The sequence below is a fragment of the Zonotrichia leucophrys genome, chromosome Z, assembly GCF_028769735.1.
Source record: "Zonotrichia leucophrys gambelii isolate GWCS_2022_RI chromosome Z, RI_Zleu_2.0, whole genome shotgun sequence".
In the NCBI taxonomy this organism is placed as follows: domain Eukaryota; kingdom Metazoa; phylum Chordata; class Aves; order Passeriformes; family Passerellidae; genus Zonotrichia; species Zonotrichia leucophrys.
In genome coordinates, this window is record NC_088200.1 from 51,539,316 (window position 1) to 51,558,564 (window position 19,249).

Here is a 19,249-nt window from a genome sequence, read left to right on the forward strand (position 1 = left end):
TCTCAGTTACTCAATTTTCAAGGCCATTTTCTCAGATTGTTCTAAGAATCATAAGTCATGTTCCCAGTCTCAAGGCAGCTGTCACTGAGGAATTTTGTGTGAGCCTTTCAGTCTCTTCCTCTGGTATGAGATGTTTGTTTTCTGGGATGAGGAGGTTTACCTGATTTCTGAGGTGACCTAATCTCCTGCATCCAGGTTTAAATTTTCAATATTCTTTGTTCATTACCTTTTACCAATTTTAAAAATTCAAGTTTAAGGCAGAAAGGCCAGAGAAATGTTTTCCTGATATGCACGTAAAGTCAAATAAAAATGCATGGCAATAGAAAACAGTTATATGGAGACCATCCAAAAGAAATCAACCGCACAAAATATAACTTAAATAAGGAAGTTGAAAAAGAACCCTGAAACAAACAAAAAAAAAAGAACAAAAGATAAAAGTATGCACAAAAAGCAGTTAAAGAGGTTGCTAAAATAAATTCTATTTCCATCATGAAGAAAAGATGTGAAGAATAAAAAACAGTAAAAAACTTACATAGAGGAATTTTTTAAAAAAAATCCATGGATGAAAAACTGCAAAAGGAAGATGTCAGGAATATTTACACTGTCCAGACAATCAATAAAACCACGACACTTACACAATTTACTTTCAAAGGCTTATGTCAGTTACTGAAGGCACAAAAACTATTCTAAATACATAAAATATAAATACATAAAAAACTCTGAAGTGTCCTTCAATTTTTCATTTGTGGATCTATCTAGTTGTACTCTTACTCTTTCAAGATCTAGACCATATAGATTTAAAACTAAATTTAAAACTAAAGAGGTAAACATTTAGCATAATTTGGCCTTCAGCTAGATAGCAAGCATTTTACAACTATTACAAAAAAAAAGGAACAGTTTGCATAAAATCAGGAATTGGATTTTGTCCATACCATTCATTCCAATACAGAAAGTACAGGAAAATAAGCATCACATATTGACAGCTTATGTAGAAATAATGTAGTATGCACATAAACTTATTAATTCAGTTTTATTTGAGATTAAATTCAGCCTTAGAAATCTACTTTCAAATGCAATTTAGGCAGCCAAAGACACTGATGAAGATTAATTTCATTTAGCTGACACAGAAACAGACTTACTATATGTGCATCCGTACACTTCAATGCGCATTCCAATCCTGCCATTTGGGTTCCAGTCCAAAGGCACAAAACGGAGGAATCTTGCTTTAATAGAATGCTGAAGCTTATAGTACACGACACTATCTGCATTCGTGTTTCCAGAAAACGCCTAGAAAATGAAAAAGGAATCAGCCACATCCACATTGAATACAGAAATATATGGAAGTATCACTGATCTTTTAATTTTATATATTTTACCTCCATTTCATCTGGCAAACAGTCAAGCACAGGAATAAAATGAAATTGTCAGTGAATTTTACAGGAACATCAGGACGTTTCAATATTGATGATTCCTTTGGATAAGGTGTTAACTCATCTGTGTATTTAGGGCTGATGCTCCATGCAGCAAAGTATTTAACAGCTTCTAAAATTTCAGTGAATGAACCCTGCTAACCCAAACTTTCCTGTCAAAAAACACATGGAATATCCTCACATTTCAGTGCATGGCTCTATCGAACACTTTAGCATAAGAAAACTGAGTGATGCCTACAAACTCCTTCCACTGAAAGGCTAAATGGATTTCATTGCAAGCCTATGTTTTAAATGCATAGCATGCTGTTTTGAAAATGGTCTTATATTGACAGATCATGGTAATAAAAGACTTGTTTCCAACTAAAGAATCCAAATTGTAAAAAGGATGTGTTTCAGTGTCCTGTTAAAAAAGAAGAATCTTTATTTCAGTTTTTTTAACAAGGTGCAAGAAAAAAAAATAAACTTTTTTTGCAGTATTTAACTGATAAAACTACTTTCCCATTCTCTTACATAAAAAACCCCAGAAATACATATAAATTTAAAGAAGAAATTTTTAAAAATCTGTAATAATAAGCTATAGCATTCTAAAAACTGGAGAATATTTTCTGCTTTCTCTGGGTTGTGTGGTGGTTTTTTGTCATTACCTGTTTATGGTATGTGAAGCATGAAGAATTTGTTCAGACATTTTGAATCCAAATATCTGATGGCTCTCTGAAATATTTAGATGAGCCGTATTTAAAAGATTATACCTTTCTGGCTGTATGAACAGTGCTGTTGCCATAGCTATAAGCCACAGATGTTGCAGCTGGAGAAGTACATAGCAACCAACATCTTTAGGTATGCAGCTTCTCTTTCCATAAGTTTTAGAAACAAAGATGAGCTTCACTGCATTCATTATTTATCTTTCTATACACAGATTGGTGCACCTTCTCTCTCCTGCAGTAGTGAAATTTCAGTAAATTCTAATCACTAAACTTTCAATGGGAAAAAAAGGAAATTATATAAAAAGACCCAAAACCAAACCAACCAATGAAAATGAAAATGAAAACAGTTAGCAAATTGGCTTATTTTAGCTAACTTATCAGGCTAGCAATGAGCAATGAGAGTTAGTGACTTTGAATATCCATTTTTAGCTTCATGCTTCGTAATTGCATTAAAACAATACCTAAAGGTGGAAATATAACAAAAATCAAAGGAAATCTACTATTTGGAGGGTGAGACCCTTCCAGACCTCTTGTCCCTTCAAATCCTATTTGCAGTCTGTAACAAATATAACTGCCCATGAAAGTACCAATTAGTTTGTTGACTGAACCAGAAACAGGCCCCAGAAGTTTAAGCACTGCGAGCAAATGAAGTGTTCAGTTAAGATTTAAATTTTTGCAAAATTGCTTTTGGAGAGCAGCCACCTCATAAAAATTATTTTGAGTTTTGAAAACAGACTGTATGTGGCTCAATATTTTTGCTGTAGGGTATATTTAGGCTGTAGTTTTTTTAATTCAAAATTTGGGTTTTGGCTTCAACAATAACCTAAAATTACTTCAGGCTACTTCTTTAACACCATTCAGAATGGCTAGTTTAGAAAACAGAATTTTTAATGTAATTTTACAAGGCTTTTATCTGGGAAAACCACGTTTTGCAGTGTATCAATTGTGCTGAGTACTAAATGGGTCTTTATTTCTTGTTTTAAACAGTCTAAAGGTTAAAATAAGTATTTTGATTTTTTTTCAGTCCAAGACCCCTTCAAAAAAAGAGAGGACAAAATCAGAATGCTTTTTCTCTAGGTTACAGTATTAAAGGTGCACCTGAAACCTATGAAAGTATCCTGTAAGCTTTTTAGAGGAGAACCATATACAACGTTTCAGACAGTCCTGTCTTTACAGTAGAACACAACTACTGTTTCATGGTCCAATCCAGAAATCGTTAAAACATAGAATTTATAACCACATAATGAGCGTCTTTCATTCTACCCCTCTTCTTTAGACTGTTCAGACCACTTCACTCTTATGCCAAACTATGTATAGGGAACATGCCATTACTTTAGATTATCCTCACAACCTACACAGATATCTAATGGTTAAAAAGATGCCATGTGGCATCTTTTAATAGGAATAGCACACCTCTATTAATAAGAATAACACACCTAATAATTGCACCTAATAAACACTGTTTAAAATGTTTGCATAAATATTAATAGGGTCATCACATTTACATCAACTACATATTATACTGATTCCAAATAGCCTGAAAACATACCATCTTCCTTAAAAAATGCAGTTTTTGAAACACTGAAATACTATATTGCAGTTTAGCTGTAAACAGTAACAGGGCCACTTAGCAGCAGAGATATCTAGGTAGGTGACACTCCACAATATAATTCATTGCATGAAGTAGAAGCATTCTGGGCTGTACTGAAGCCTGAACTGGGAGCCTGAACTGCTCTCAGACTTGGAGAGTTTAACCGTCCTACTCAGTTTCTAACCCAGTAACTTCTTTATCTCAAGCTACTTTAACCCTGCTTTGAAGACAGAATTATTCAGTTCATTATGGTGTCAGAAATCAGAGACGCACTCTGGAGTGGTAGATCTAAGTCCTGTCCATAGGAGGGCATTGGCAAGCTCAGAGTGATTGTGAAGGCAAGCTTGCATCAAGACAAGGGAAAAAGCTCCTTGGTTTCTCTGTCCATCCTCTATGTAGAAAGGGTGTTGACCAGGGATAATATAGGCATCCTGTTTAAAACTTTCCCACCAATCAAAAATTCTCCCAGAAATCAAACTGTGTAGGACCCACAATTCAGATAATCTAGAGGACATGACCCTTATTTACAAATACAACTTTACTGTATAATATACTAAATGGACGCTGTAAAAAATAATACTAAATAATATGCACAAAGCTTTTACATGTTGTGTACCCATTGCTGTGAATATATTTATTACAAATATTATTTTAAAAAATGTACATATATAAATAAATATAGGTATACTTGGCTGCAAAGCCCCATGTAGTGATTAATAACAAGTACTAGAATAGGACCAAATCTGAATGACTTCATTGGAAGAGAAGTTGTGGTACTAGTGTACCTCAGGATGGGTCTAACTTCACCATGTGGTTTATAAATTCTAGTACCAGCCACAGAAAAAATCAGCATGAAGTAACTTGGAACTTTTTGTATAAACTACTGCCTTTAAAAATGTTGTAGGATTAATTAATCTCTCCCATTTTCTCCCAATACGTCTAAACCCAGGTTTATATTACAGTTCAAATTATTTATATCTCAGTAAAAAAAAGGAGTACCTATTCCAGATAACCTAGTACACAGTACAAGTACACATCAACTGACAGGTTTTCTGAACTAGAATCCAAACACTTGGACTCATCCTTCTCATCCTATTACCACTGAGGTGAGTTACTGTTAGTCTATTGAAGTGGCTCCCCAAAGTCAACAACTATGAACTCTTCAGTTAAAGTGAAAAAATGTGAAAGTCCTTCACTCTGACCAGAGAACACTGTAACAGACAATTGCCTCCTTTCTTAGATGTCTGCATTACAATTATAGGCCTAGGACAAAATGATCACAAATGTTAAATTAACAGATTTTTAAGACTTTGTTGGTTATAAATGATATATGAAAAAGCTAGCTGATATGTTTCATATAAAATAATAAAAGTGATATTATACTGAGAAGCTCTGTGCCATCAGTTATTTACTATACCTTTCACTAGATCTTTAATTGTTTGAAGACACAGTTGAAATATAGTAGTGTTATCTTAAGTTGATACACACAGCAGTTACACATACTCATAAATCTGAGTGTTCATAATGTCTTTTGTAAAGAAAGGACAGCACATATTAATGACAACCTGATTAATATAGACCAGACAGAAAAAAAACTTAGCAGAAAACGATCATAAATTGTTGTTCCAGTCAATGTTCACTGCTTGTACCACCTAAATCCCTATTCCTGTACTTAAAGCTTTCCATCACTGTCACTCAGAGACAGGGTAGTGGGGTAAATTATACAAATACTCTTTCAGTCTATCTCTTTCTCTTATTTCTTTACTTATGGTGAGTGTTTTATTCACTGTCATGGTTCTTCCCCTTTCTTTTGGTCTTTCACAATGTGAGTGGAATATTAGCAAACTTTACGTAAGTTCCATAATAGCTCAGGAACTAAGAGATGAAGAGAGGATGAGACCACACTTATCAGTTAATTTATCAAAGGTGACATCTGGCATTTTTAAATGGACTCCAGATATTACTTCTGTCCTTCTGTTTTGTTAGAGTTTTTTTTTTTTGGAGGGTGGGTTCTTTTTTGTTGTTGTTGTTTTGGATTTTGGTTTTTTTGAGACAACAAGTGAAACAATTTGCTTTCATATTAATATAGAAGAGGGAGAGTTCAATATCTAAAATTAAGCTAATAGAAAAAGATTGTGAGGTTTTCTCTCCTTACAATAGTAGCAGTTGGATATAACATTGCAGGGGTGCACAAAATGCATGAATCTAAGGCCCTTGAACAGCTTCTGTTAGTCAGAAGAGTTTTATCAACAGTCAGCCATGCTCATTTTGAAATGGGCTTAATAAATTCTGTTTTCTTTCTCATTCTTTATTCCTTTTATGTTCAATATACCTGAAATGAAAAGGGACTCAATTTTCCAAATGACATGGTATGGGGACTAATAAATAAAACAAATATTAAAATTAAAAATATATATGTTTAAGCCACCAGCCGCAACAGGCATTTTGAATTCTTCCATCTACCTTATTTCATCATTCAGATGTAGTAAAAAATGTTATGTGAAGTAACTTGTCACCATCAGAGGGAGCTCTTGTATTGACACAACTAGGCACAACATTGCCCTTTAAAAATTATCATAGTAATTTTTCCTTATAAAATCCCAATATAGAGTATGAATCTACTATGTTTTATCTATTAAAACCTAATTACATGGACCTCAGAAATATTCCTGAAAACTGAAAATACGAATCTGTTTCATAAAAGTATTACTGGAATTTTACACACTCTTTAACAATGCATGAAGATTAGCTAACTCTTTATTTGAAATGAATATAGATATGCTTCTTATAATATGGATCTGTAGTCAATGAATTTAGATTCTGATATTCCAAAGGTAGCTGTGATGATCTCAGAAGGTAGCAACCAAAGAAGTTTTGGTAGTTTCATTTTAACTTTTTTCCCCCCTTGTTTTTTAATAAATCCATTTGAAAAAATCTGTACAATACGAATACATTGTATTTTGAATCCGGGCTAAAGTGCAACTATCCTTTCACTTTCAAATCAATTTGAAGTTTAATCACTACTCTTCTTCTGGGTAAACAAATGTTTTTACTAGTTTCTTTAATCTGGAGTACAAAATTGAATTTATACACTTAGAAATAATTAACTCCATAAGTGTTATCAAATATTTTCAAATGGGCAACAACATATTTAAACTGTTTATTCACATATTTGCCTGTTAAAAATTGAAAATAAAAAAAAATTGTGCAGGTGGTACAGTTCTGATTGAATGAAATTTATGTAGGAATCACAATTCATTATTGTACTTCTATAATACATGACATAACCCAGAATTTACCAGAAAGGTAATCCAGGTAATTTGTAACTACAATACCTTTAGTGCAACAGCTGGGTATGAAATCCACTGAAATGTCAAAACAGCACGAGGGAATTCTGTTTGCTCAAAGCAATATAAAAAAAGAAATCCCAAGCAAACATTTTATTAATACTATATTATAAATTTTCTTTTTATAAAATTTCACACCTTGCTTTGAAATGAAATTAATTATCAGAAAGAAAGGAAAGAAACCTTAATAACTGTAACATAGAAATGGCACAGCAAATACTCTTATGTTCTAAGGATCATAAAAAATAAAATAGTTCAATAATAAGCTTTCCAACTAAATTATTTCTGTGGCTTTTCATACATGATGTCTCATGATTTCTACCTTAAAAGAAATTTCTGTAAATGAATTCTTTTTCAACTCATCTTTATGGATTTAGACTAATGCATAACATCAAGGTAACATGACAATCTGTTTCTTAGGTTGCTACAACATTAGTCAAATACCTCAGCCATTTCACCAAAAACTTTAGTGGCAAAATTTCACTTTTCTTTTCATATAGGTCTTGCCATTCTGATACTTAGAATACCTTTCAAAAGCAACCAACTTCCTTATTTTTAGCTTTACTCTGAAAAAAAGATACTATGAAATGAAAAGCTAAAAAAACTCACTGAGATTAAATGTTTTGGACATGATGATAACAATAAGGCTGTAAGAACATTCTGTATACTAATTCTAATTCTGTGCAAAAGCGTTCAGCAAATGTATATTAGGGTTGCATTCAGTAGTTATCAGGAACTAGTAAAAATATGTGGGAAGTATTTCCTGTTAAGAACATTTAGAATACAAAAGTAGACCTTCAGTTTTTCAGAAACATCAGCATGCATGGTGGAGCCTATTGCTCTAGTAGGCGTCTGATGCCTCAGAAATGTAATGCAGAGAGCAAAGTCTGCACTGTAAACATACTACTAGATCACTTAGGAATATTTACTAGAGTGCTCTCTTTGAGCCCAGGAGATGTGTCTTAAAAGCCACACTGAATATAATAAAATCAACTTCCTAGTTATTTGTCATATGGAGAATTCATTTCTAACACAGACTTCAGGTATTTGGATAACCTAAGCAACAAACTAACTGCAGTTCATTCTTCCCGGTACTGCTATGCATTTAAACAGAAATTAATGACTAGAAAATACCAGTAACCAGCAAATTTGGCATGCAACGAGAGAACACATGATGGGCAGCCAACAGAATGGACACACCTTCAACCCTCAGCGAATGGGTACCTTTGTGGGAGGGAAAGAAGTGACTGATACGGTGGTGCCCATCAGCTACAGGACAAGGCAAGCAGATTGGCACAGGTGCCTCCACAGAAGAAAGGAATACAGAAAAACTTTGCGGAAACAACATTAAGTTAATCCTCAAAGAGAGACTGGAGAGGACAACTTTAGGTGACAAAGTCTCTTTCCAGGTACAAATTTCAATAACTCCATGGCTCACAGGGAAAACCTGACACATGGTTTGCAGCCTGAAGACACATCAGTGATGTCAGCAGCTTTCTTCCACCGATAGGGCTATCTGGTGGAAAGCAAAAGGAAAGCACCTGTACCAATGCAGTACTAACAGTAATTCTGATCCATCACTTTCTATGTGAAACCTAAAATGATCAGGCTCCTTTACTCTTATCCCATCTCCTCCACAGCATATTTTACTTCATCTTCTCATTTCACTAAAGTAAAAAGGCAGAGGGAAAAAACCCCAAAAATTTATCAGGAACTGACAATGTTTTGACTTCAGCTGTCCCAACTCCTGTATCCCAAGTTTAAAAACACAAATCCAAGTTACTAATATTGATTTACCTCAGACATAGAGAGAGTCCCTAATGCTTACTTCAGAGTCCCTAGTGTTACTGCATATATCACTGGGATCTAGCTCCACGCTAAGGCTGTTATAGCATGAGAGAAATGCATAAACCAGAAGTAAAAACCCAAAAGTATATATCTTAAGGATACAACAGGGTGAAAACAGCACTGAATTTCAAATATTTAAGGTCTTTTAAGGTTTTTCAACTCTAATAGTCAGAAATCAGACTACATGGAATAAATGGGAATAAATTTCACTTACTGCACATGACATCATGAACCCTAACTCTGTTTCTTCAGAGGAGAAGACGACTTCATGACTGAATATATGAGAATAATACTGGTTATTTGTGATGCTAATTTCTTCAGTTCATGTAAACAGAGCAAACATTTAGTTGCACCTCTATGTGTACAACTATCACTCTGGGTTAAAGCTAAAGTACAGACCAAAGAAAATGGGTTGAAGCTCACATAGATTATTCAGTCCATACACCAAGACACCAACCACGACATCACTGCAAGACAATCAACCCTTTCCTTAAAATAACTAACTGCTTTCTCGATAAAGTGGTATTGAATATGCATATGAAGATTGTTTCTTTATACTAAAAAGAATTCATCTTAAATAAAAGAATTTCAAGAAATTTTGTTTTTCACTTGGTATCCCTAGAAGGAGGCTCTCATACCAGCAACAAGCTTGTGAGACAAAAATGAAGCCACACAACTCTCATGAAGTAAAAGTGTTGCCAGCTTCTAATACCATCATTTCCAGAACACTGAATTTATGTCTAACACTTATGAAATGCTTGAAGGATGAGAGACAGTGAAAGTCATTTGTGCATGCCACTCGAAATTATGATGAGTACAGGTACATGGGTGGTCATTTCTCTCAAACTAAATTATTCCCAGCTCAAGAGTAGTCTGGAAATTAATTTTTATTCAATTAGCTTTGATACTCAAAAGAGACCATGTGGGAACGGCTTTTCTAAGAGAAAAAGTAACAGTCCAGAGTGGAATGAAGATGGTCCAAAGTCCATTTTGTAAATCAAAATAGTGGATGGATAGCCCATCATGCCTTTCTGTACAGTAGGAAAAGAAAATAAGTAAATAGTAAGAATTTTTCTTTCATGTAGACATTGCTTGTGGAACTTGGAGCTCCATAAAATGCTATTTTCTTTTACAAGAATCTTGAATACAAGAATGCTAGTTCTTTGATTAAATGTTTCTGAAATGGGAAGTAATTTCAAACAAACTTTTAGATGACTTTTAATCTATAGAAACTTGCAGTAACCTGTAGGAAGGAGTGTGATAGATTAATGTTTACTGCTTTAGGTTTTTTGGAATATTTCAACCTAAAGATCTTGCTTACGTTGTAACATCTTTTAACTGCCTTTGGTGCACACTGATGCTGCAGAATGCTTTAAAATCAAGCTATTTCAAGTGGATATTTTTAGTTTGCAAGTCATCACTACCTACTTGGTGCATCTGGAAAAAAGCAAAGTGCAAGGCAGAAGAAAATGGAGAATTATCCTCTTACACCTTGAAAAAACTGCATCTGAACAGATGAACTGATTCTGAAATGCTTTTGAAAAACATTCAAACTGAAATCTAACTGAGAACCTGAAGGAATTCAAAGGTATATCTAAATTTGAACTCTAGTATTGGGTTTGTCTTTAACTTTTTACCTTTTTTTTTTTTTTAGTCTCCTGCAGGATTTCTTGGGGGAAAAAAAGAAAATATCATGTGATGCTTGTAACAAACACTAAAATCTGTCTCAATGCTATTCCCCCAGTTGAATTAGGGACAGGTGAATTTGCAGAGATGCATACTAGTAAAATTGTTCTTACTCCACTTTACAAATACAGATTGCAATCAGACAAAGGTAATTCTACTGAGGACTGTTTTCTCCTTCATTTGCAACCAACATTTAAGTGTGCACAGTTCACAATTCATTGTTAAGGACAGAAAGGACTTCAGGTATTTTATATATAAAAAGAAAAAAGAAATAATAAGAAAGCAAAAAGAAATAATAAGAGCTGATATCTGACCAGGGGGGCACTCTACTGCAGCCAGTTTAAAACACATTTTGTCACCACACAGGAGAACTTATTCCTTCCTTTTGATAAGTGTATTTCAGTGTGTGTGTGTTACAGTAGAAACTCCATTATATTTCTTAAGGCAGGCCAAAATCTGGAAAAAAATAAATTAAGATAAAGATCAAGCACAAAGTTACCTGATCACAATTCAACGAGAGTGATTTCCTTGGAGAACCCAGAGAGCAAAGGCCAAAAACAAATTTCTAGATAACAATACAATATGATTAACTGAACAATTACAGAGTAATTCACCAGTGTCTTTTACAACTAGTAGGGGCAGATAAATATTTGGGGAAAGGAAGGAGGTGAAACACTTCATCAGTTCATGTGGTCCCTCCATCTGATACTGAGTGATCCACTCAATGTAGTAGGAAGTGCTCACAGAAATCAACACACTCATTCTAAAGACCGTTCTCAAGTTTCTAATTCTTGCAATCTAATTTGTTTTAAAAGTTGGCAAGTTCATACTTCATGACAGATACACAAGTTTTGGGTTTTTTTTAATCTATGTTAAAAGCTATGAATTAAATCACTGTCATATAATCTGCACTTTGTAAAAGCCACCTTCTCTTTTAAACAAGGAATTGTTTGCTCCCAAAAACCTTTGTTGTCATTGAATGAATCAATGATTGGGATCATTGTAAAAGAAGACTGCTTCTGTTAGGCAAATTATCACCTAGGCATCAGAAATAATTTCAAAATGACACAGGAGAAGGACAAGAAAATTCAATATGGTATCATTTGTAAATATTTTTAGATCTGTCAGAAAATGGAAGTCATTCTTCAACTGCCTAACAATATTTCAAATTATCTTCATATAACACAGAGTGAGTAAAAGATTTCTAATAATTTCAAAATGAAAATGTCATTCACATTGTATTTAAAATATTAATAAATGTCACACTTTGTTATCTTAATTTTTCAAACCACAAAATAAGAAGCTTTGTAAGTATTTATAAAGAGTATGACACTGCTTTGCAGATGTATTTATAATACAAAAAATTCTTCACAAACGTTTGAAATAAATACACATTTTAAAAACCCAATAACAAGAAACACACAATACAATCATGGACTATCACAAACACTAATTTGTGATGCATTACATAATCTCTTCATGTAATTCTTAAAAAAAAGTTATTATTTTAATACTTTTGCAACTTTAAGCTACTTATGATAGATTAAAACATGGGGTTCCTTAAGATATGTTGAATATACTAAATTTTTTTATTCTAAAGTACTATTAACTGAAACTCAAAATCAGAAAAAAATTTTAAAAAACTCAACCAAAACCATCCCTTCAGACTTCTCAGACTCTGCTTTTAGTATATATGCTCAGTTAGTTTCTTATTAATTCTGTGCGAATATTTATCTGTCATATTACCTCTGTGTGAAGTCTGTCCTAAGGGGACTCTTATGAGGACAGCAGTCACTAGGAATGCACAAAACTTCACCTCTGCCATACTTAAAAAGGCACGTGGTAATGTTCACTGCCAGTGTACCTGGTCTTTACTTGTTAGCTGGTAAAGAACAGATTTAAATTACCATCTCTCATACAAAGATGGCAATTCCAGAAGTTGGTAGTCTGTGTAGCGATCAGCTATTTACATACATAGGACTGTAGAGCAAGAGTCATCTTGCCAAAGATGCAGAATGCATTGAAAATAAATTGAGGAGAAAATTATTCTGCCACAGATAATAAATTCTAGGACCATAATTAGGATCCGGAATGATTGAAGCTGATAAATGAATAAATATGAAACACAAACTTACAGGCATTATTCTGCAGATTTTTGCTCTTTATAGATGAAGACTATGAAAGTTGGTCTTGTAACATGAACCATCTGTGATTCTCTGTGTTGTATTTTTATGTTGTTGGCATGACTAGATATTTTGACAGTGATAAATAATAAAAAAGACCATCTCTTTCAGACTGAATTTACAAATTTACCTGTATTCTAACAGAGAAAAAGAAAAATCCAGCAGAGAAGTAATTAACCATGATCCCCACTTGTTTACCTGGCTTCCCTTCCTGTAACCCTACTAGACAAAAATAATTATTCATCCATTGTGTTAGATGGATAAATCAAGTCTTTCTATTTGACAATTGCTTCTAAAGTCTGAGGTGGCTTCAACAGCTTTTAGCTGCTAAAGATCAAGATGGAAAATTCTACAACGGGGGTCTGTCCTAGTCTACACCTATTTGTGCAACACATCAGAGACTCAGGAGTACCAAAAAAAAGGGCAAAATTATTCTAACAAATGAAAGTATATAGTTGTTAATCATTGAAAATATCCATTGACTTGGAAAGGATATTGTAATCCAGCCTAGGTCACTCTTAGCACTCAGTTCAAAATACTGAATGCTTGACACTACGTTTGGAGTTGAAATCCCCACTTAGACCTACTATGCAGAAGATTCAGAACATCTTTATCAATAATTATTAAAAAAATATATAATTCAATCTTACTTAATTTTGTAGTAATCTTTCATGACTTTTGTAGCTTTTCTCCTTGCACAACTGAAGTAAGCTGCTGCTGTGTTGTCTACTATATGTTTACTTTAGAAACACAAAACTAAAGAAAGGCTTTTTTAGCATATTTTCTTCTGGGAACAGACCCTTCTATATCAAGCAAAGAGCTATTGCTCTTTACAGAAACAGAGGACAAGGCTGCTACCTAACTTTTAAATCTTCCTTTTCTTCCAGGCTCTTTTTTTGACCAAGACCTCCTAAAAAGTATCTTGGCAGCTTATATCCTTGCTGCTTTCTGCACCTTACCAGATTGAGGAGAAACTTTCAATTCTAGTTCTAGACTATTCCATGGTTTTACAGCATAGTTTTTATCATGCTCACAAAGGGGTAAATTACCTGCCCGAACTTGTTCTGAGGTCTTTGACAGATGTCAGTGACCGCAATAAAAAGAGAACCATCAATCTCTATTTTGTCCCAGTCATAACTTTCTAATCACTAAGCTAAGCCTACAACCAGCATTATAAATCTGAAGATTACCTTGAACACAGAGAATTCTGTAGTTTTCTCTAATTGTGGTCCAAGAAAGAGATATCCAGCTCCAGCTCAGCAAAACTAAATTAACAGAAAAACCAATCAGAGCTGTGTATGCATTTTAACAGATCTCAAGGCTTTGAGCAGAGATCCTTGCTGGGTACCCTAAATCATATGAATACATCTTCAGCTAGGATGGCAGTCTGTGTCCCACTGCGGGAGGACACTGCAGTTGTACAACCAGCTGCCCTTTCCTGGCCACATCAGGGTGCTTTCACGTGCCCTTTTACTCTGTAACCCTTGCAATACATCCACTCTCATGCTGCCAGAGATTTGCTCCCTGCCATATGAGCTTTGCCATCATGCTGCTCCTCTTCACCTTGGTAAGAAGGCTTGAGTGTGGGATCTACAAGCTACACACATACCCAGACAAAAAACTTGCCCTACACAAGTAAATTGTACCTCAAATATGACCTTCAAGTCCTATTATTACTTCTATTATTGAAAATACAGGGAATTTTCAATACAGGCTGTTATGAAGTGAATTTCAATCCATGCCACCAAAAATCTGTTAGAATTGACTCACTGCTTCAGAAAATCCTAAATTAGGACGGTATTAGAGACATTCCCTCCATGCTAAAACTAACCTTCCCAGGATGATCAAAACCAAGAATGAAAACTAATTATAGTCTTCAACAATGACAGAAAACATGGTAAGTGTAAGACTTTTTCAATGGTATATTCAACACAGTGTGAAAAAGCAGAAAAAACACAAGAAAAAAAAACTACTTGATAAATTCAGAATATTTATTATTTTAAAACATGTCTAAGAAAACACTTTTGCTCAGCTAAAATACTGCTTCATAATTCCACTGATATCACCAAAACTGACTGCGTTTTTAACAAAGCAAAGATCTGATCTCATGTGAACAAAAGACTAAGACAGCATTTCAAAATTATTCCATTGAGGAGAGTATTTTCAATTGAAGTAATAAAGTTTAATTTTTTTATTAGAGAAATTAGAAAAATAGAAAGAAAAACATGTCAGATGAAAGAACCAAGTATGTGGAAAATCTGCCGTAACAAACCAATAATGCAAGTTAGAATAATTGCAGTGTGCTTTATTTAGACTGAAGAATGCATGCATGATGAATCAACCACTCAAGCCCTCCTTAAGTAAAATCTGTTTGTCAGAAAATTAGCTATGGATACTTAATCCAATTAAGAACTTAGCTCTTTCTTACTGTTTCGCTTCAACAAACTAGAATTTGGCAGTCTTAATTATTTCCCATCTTCCTATTTTCAGAAAGTTTGTTTGTGCTTTTAGAGATTTGTTTTTCTGTTGTTTTTTTGTTCTTTTTTTCTCCTCTGGGTATTTTTTATAATTCTTTCTTTATTTCTTATTTTAAAAGTCAGTTTACTAACTATATGTATTTTTATTATTTCTGAAAGGAAAGAAAGCACGTGCTATAAACAAACTAAAAATAATTCATTTTTTAACAATTAATACACTGCAAGTGCATTTGCGTTTGTATTTTTATTTATTTCTTAAGAATTTATTTTAAATAAGCTACCTTAGAATGCAAAAGAATGGAAACTAAGGGAAAGTCAAACTTAAAAATATTCATGTTTCATATTGTTCCTGGCAATTTTAAATATATTTGAAATCATGAGTTAGCTTAGCCTTCAGTAAGGAGAGGTATTATTATTTTCCTTTTTTTGTACATTAAATCTCTTTTTATATGAATTTGAGGGCTTGATTGAACCATTCTTAAGAAAAAATTTAATCACATTAGTGAGTTCAACTTTTTATCATTAAGAGATAAATTTATTATTAAATCAAAGTAAAACAGTATTTTTCATCAATAATTTGTCCAGGCTTCAATAACAAGTATTATTTTTGCCATGCAATTTATTTATATTATGTACACTATATTCACATATACCTTTTTATATTTTTCTGCACCTGAGACCACACAAATTTTTCAGTCTTGCAGAAGCTACCATTAAAGAGTTCAGATTTCTCCTGCTGGCATTCATGACAATATCTTTCAAACTTTAAATTTCTCCTGTCCACATTGCCAGAGGCAAGGTACTTCTTGTTCCTAAGGCTCACCACCACAAATAGAATTGGAGTGGTTGCAGTTGTTCAAAAGATTATATCCTGCACTAAAATAATTCTGACAGAGGATTTTTTTCCCAAGTTTTTGGTTTTAATGTTAGCTCTTTGTTATATGGAAGCTAGTAACAGCACAGAGCATCTGGATCTAACAAAAATACACGTCTTTCTTTTAAAGGTTATGATCTTCTAGCCTTACTAAATAAAAACTGGTACAGATTCTTTACTACTACAGAATAATTTCTATTCTATGTTAGATATTTTCTAAGTAGGATTTTTTGGCTTGAATAACATTTGTTTTCTGAGATAACATAGTGGAATGAAAACGTAATATCAACTCCTCACAACACTAATTAACCAAACGGTAATGCAGACTCCATATGAACAACAAAATCTGTCCTCAAACAAATTATAATAGCATTATGATAAATATTGTCTAAACAGATAAGAGCCACAGAAAATACCACAGTGTGATTATCCATTATTCAAACATCCCAAATTTAATATCAAGGATGTGTTTGCCACATGATACAAATCACTGGTACAATTAATTCTTAGAAAGAACAAGTGAAATTTTCTGCATTTGGGAATATTATAAAACATAGAATGTTTATTTCATCACAGCAAGCATCCCTAGTTATTTGCACTTACAAGATGCTTTAGAAAATATATAAAGTATGATATGAAATATGCTTATTTTAGTGACAATATTCACCATTACATTTGCCTTAAAGGTACTCCTGTAATGAATGGAGTCTTTTTTTAATGCAATATCAATAAGGAATAGTCAGACATGCTGCAGTGTAAGATCCATCCCTTATTTGATCTTTAAAGGGCCAGTTTAAGCAGCCTACTCAGAAAAAAGATCCCCAAAGGGATGAGCTGATGAGTTCTGTTGAGTCATGAGCAGGGTATGTTATTTTCACTCTGGTCTACTGGTAGAGGTAATGAAGAACTGACCTTCTTTTTCTTCACAACACTGTGCTTACAGATTTCCGTCACATTCACACCCAATATTCATTTTCCAGGCCAAAGAATGCCAATCTATTCAGTCACTTCTTCCATGCCAGATGTCTGCTTTTTAATATTTTAAAACATAATTTTCTGAATCTTTTCCAGTTCGGCTATATTATTTTGCAATGAATGATCAGATCAGCACTGAAAATATCAACAACAAATACACATTCACAGTGGAATAACAAGCTTTTCTGTCTCATTTGCTACAAATTTCTTAATAATTCTAACACTCTATTTTCATCTTTGTTCCAGAAGATTAAGTTGATAATTATAAATGTTCCAGAGTTTTCAGGTGTCATCTTGGAAGGAGCATCCCAAAGTCGCTCATTTCACATGAAAGGATGGCAGATTTTTTGGGGGTGTAATTTGGGGGATTTTTTTGCCATGTAGATTTTGTTAGCAATGAAGACAGAATATTTGTATTTCTGCTTAATTACAGTACTTTAAATGTAAATATTAGAAAGCCTCATAAATGCTCCAGGCCAAAAGCTAAGTCATAACTTCATCTGGGAGAAGTATTTTTCTTTAACTCTTCCTTTTTTTCCTCTTAATTTTTTTTTAAATAAAAGAAGGCAAGAAGAAATTTTGGACCATATCAGAGAAAATTTTAAATAGCAAGGTCATATACAAGACTATGGAATAAACCAATATGTTAATTGTTTAATACATTTTGAGTTATGCACTTGTTACTGCAACACATTTTTTCCTACCTCTGGTAAGGAGATGCCTTTGGTGAAGTATCAATATAGTATGTTTGCTTCAAAGAAAATGTGAATTTCCTCTGACATACAAAGTTACATTATTGTTTGGTCTAATAAAAAACAAACAAAACAAGACCTGAATGGTTGTCAGGAACACACTTTCAAAATTACACACATCTAATGTCAAACAGTATTAAGAGCTGATATTTCTACGTCTGTGTGAGAATAAGGCAGGAAACAGTGAATATTTAAGAAAATATGTATAGCTTTGTAATTTTCACTGATGGAATCTTTTCAAATATGTGCATATTTTATGGATGCATGCTATCTTTATTAATTTGCACAGATTTGAATATGAACCTGTGATAATTCAGCATTGGGTATGTAGATGAGGATAGGAATTTTATGAGAGCTCAACAAATTGCAAATGTTAAAATCATCCTGCTTCTACAAAAATGAAATAAAACATTAATAGTTTTTCATTTGCTTCCATATCGTGTAACTAGTATTCCCTTTTGCAAAACAGAAGTATAGAAACATACAATATAAAAAAAGGAGAAGGTGAATTGCTAACCTAAACTTCAGAAATATTTCAAGAGAATACTATTTCATTTAATCATAGGGTAATTTGGGTTGGAAAGTAATATATTCCAAATTCTTGCTTAAAAGAAGGTCAGCTACTAGGACAGACAAGGTTTCTCAGGGCTTTGCCAGTACCTGTCTTAATATTTTGCTGTGCATCGTTACATCTGTCACATGGCCCTGTTTCTAGGAAAATTCTATTTTCTCCCCTTATCCCACTTTTACAACAGGTTAGAAAAGAAATGAGACAATCAGAGAGCATAATTAAGCACTCATTCTGTTTATATCAGATTATTAATGGTTTGATTCTTCCGAGATGCAAAGTATATCATATCTTGATGAAGTCACTCATATGGGACACTACCTCTGGTGATATTTCTCCAGACACCACCCGAAGTAGATCAGAGGTTAACAGAGCAATTTCACTTTACATTGCAGAAAATATGCTGGAAGAGAGATGAAATATCATGGATATCACATGATGTGAATAATTACATGCAGGTGGTGGGGGGTGTTTTGACCTTTTTTTTTTTTTTTTTAATGACATGATGCTGACTGTTACAAACTAAACAGCTTGGGCGCATCATGAGGATATCATTTCATTAGCCAGACTCTTGGAAATAAAAATGCATTTTTAATCCAATTTTACTTGGACTTCATTAGCTTCAATTCCCAAATGCCATTAACAAACAGGGAAGAAAAAATTAGAGAGAATTAGATTCTATTTGCTTATGTACTAATATATAGATGGTATAGAACATCAAGAAATGATATTATCTAATTTCAAAATTTAAAATATATATGATAATTAAAAATGCATAAAATGTATTAGCTAGTCAACAATTTTTCCCTGATAT

At 33.4% G+C, this 19,249-nt stretch overlaps 1 protein-coding gene across 1 annotated transcript in view; it reads right to left on the minus strand.

Annotated features, from left to right (window-relative positions):
* Positions 1-19,249, minus strand: part of CNTNAP4 (contactin associated protein family member 4) — a 199,688-nt gene that overhangs the window by 73,697 nt on the left and 106,742 nt on the right. Inside the window, exon 4 of the mRNA XM_064735502.1 lies at positions 1,140-1,287. Coding sequence (XP_064591572.1) covers positions 1,140-1,287 — 148 coding nt within the window. The remainder of the gene's footprint in view (positions 1-1,139; positions 1,288-19,249) is intronic.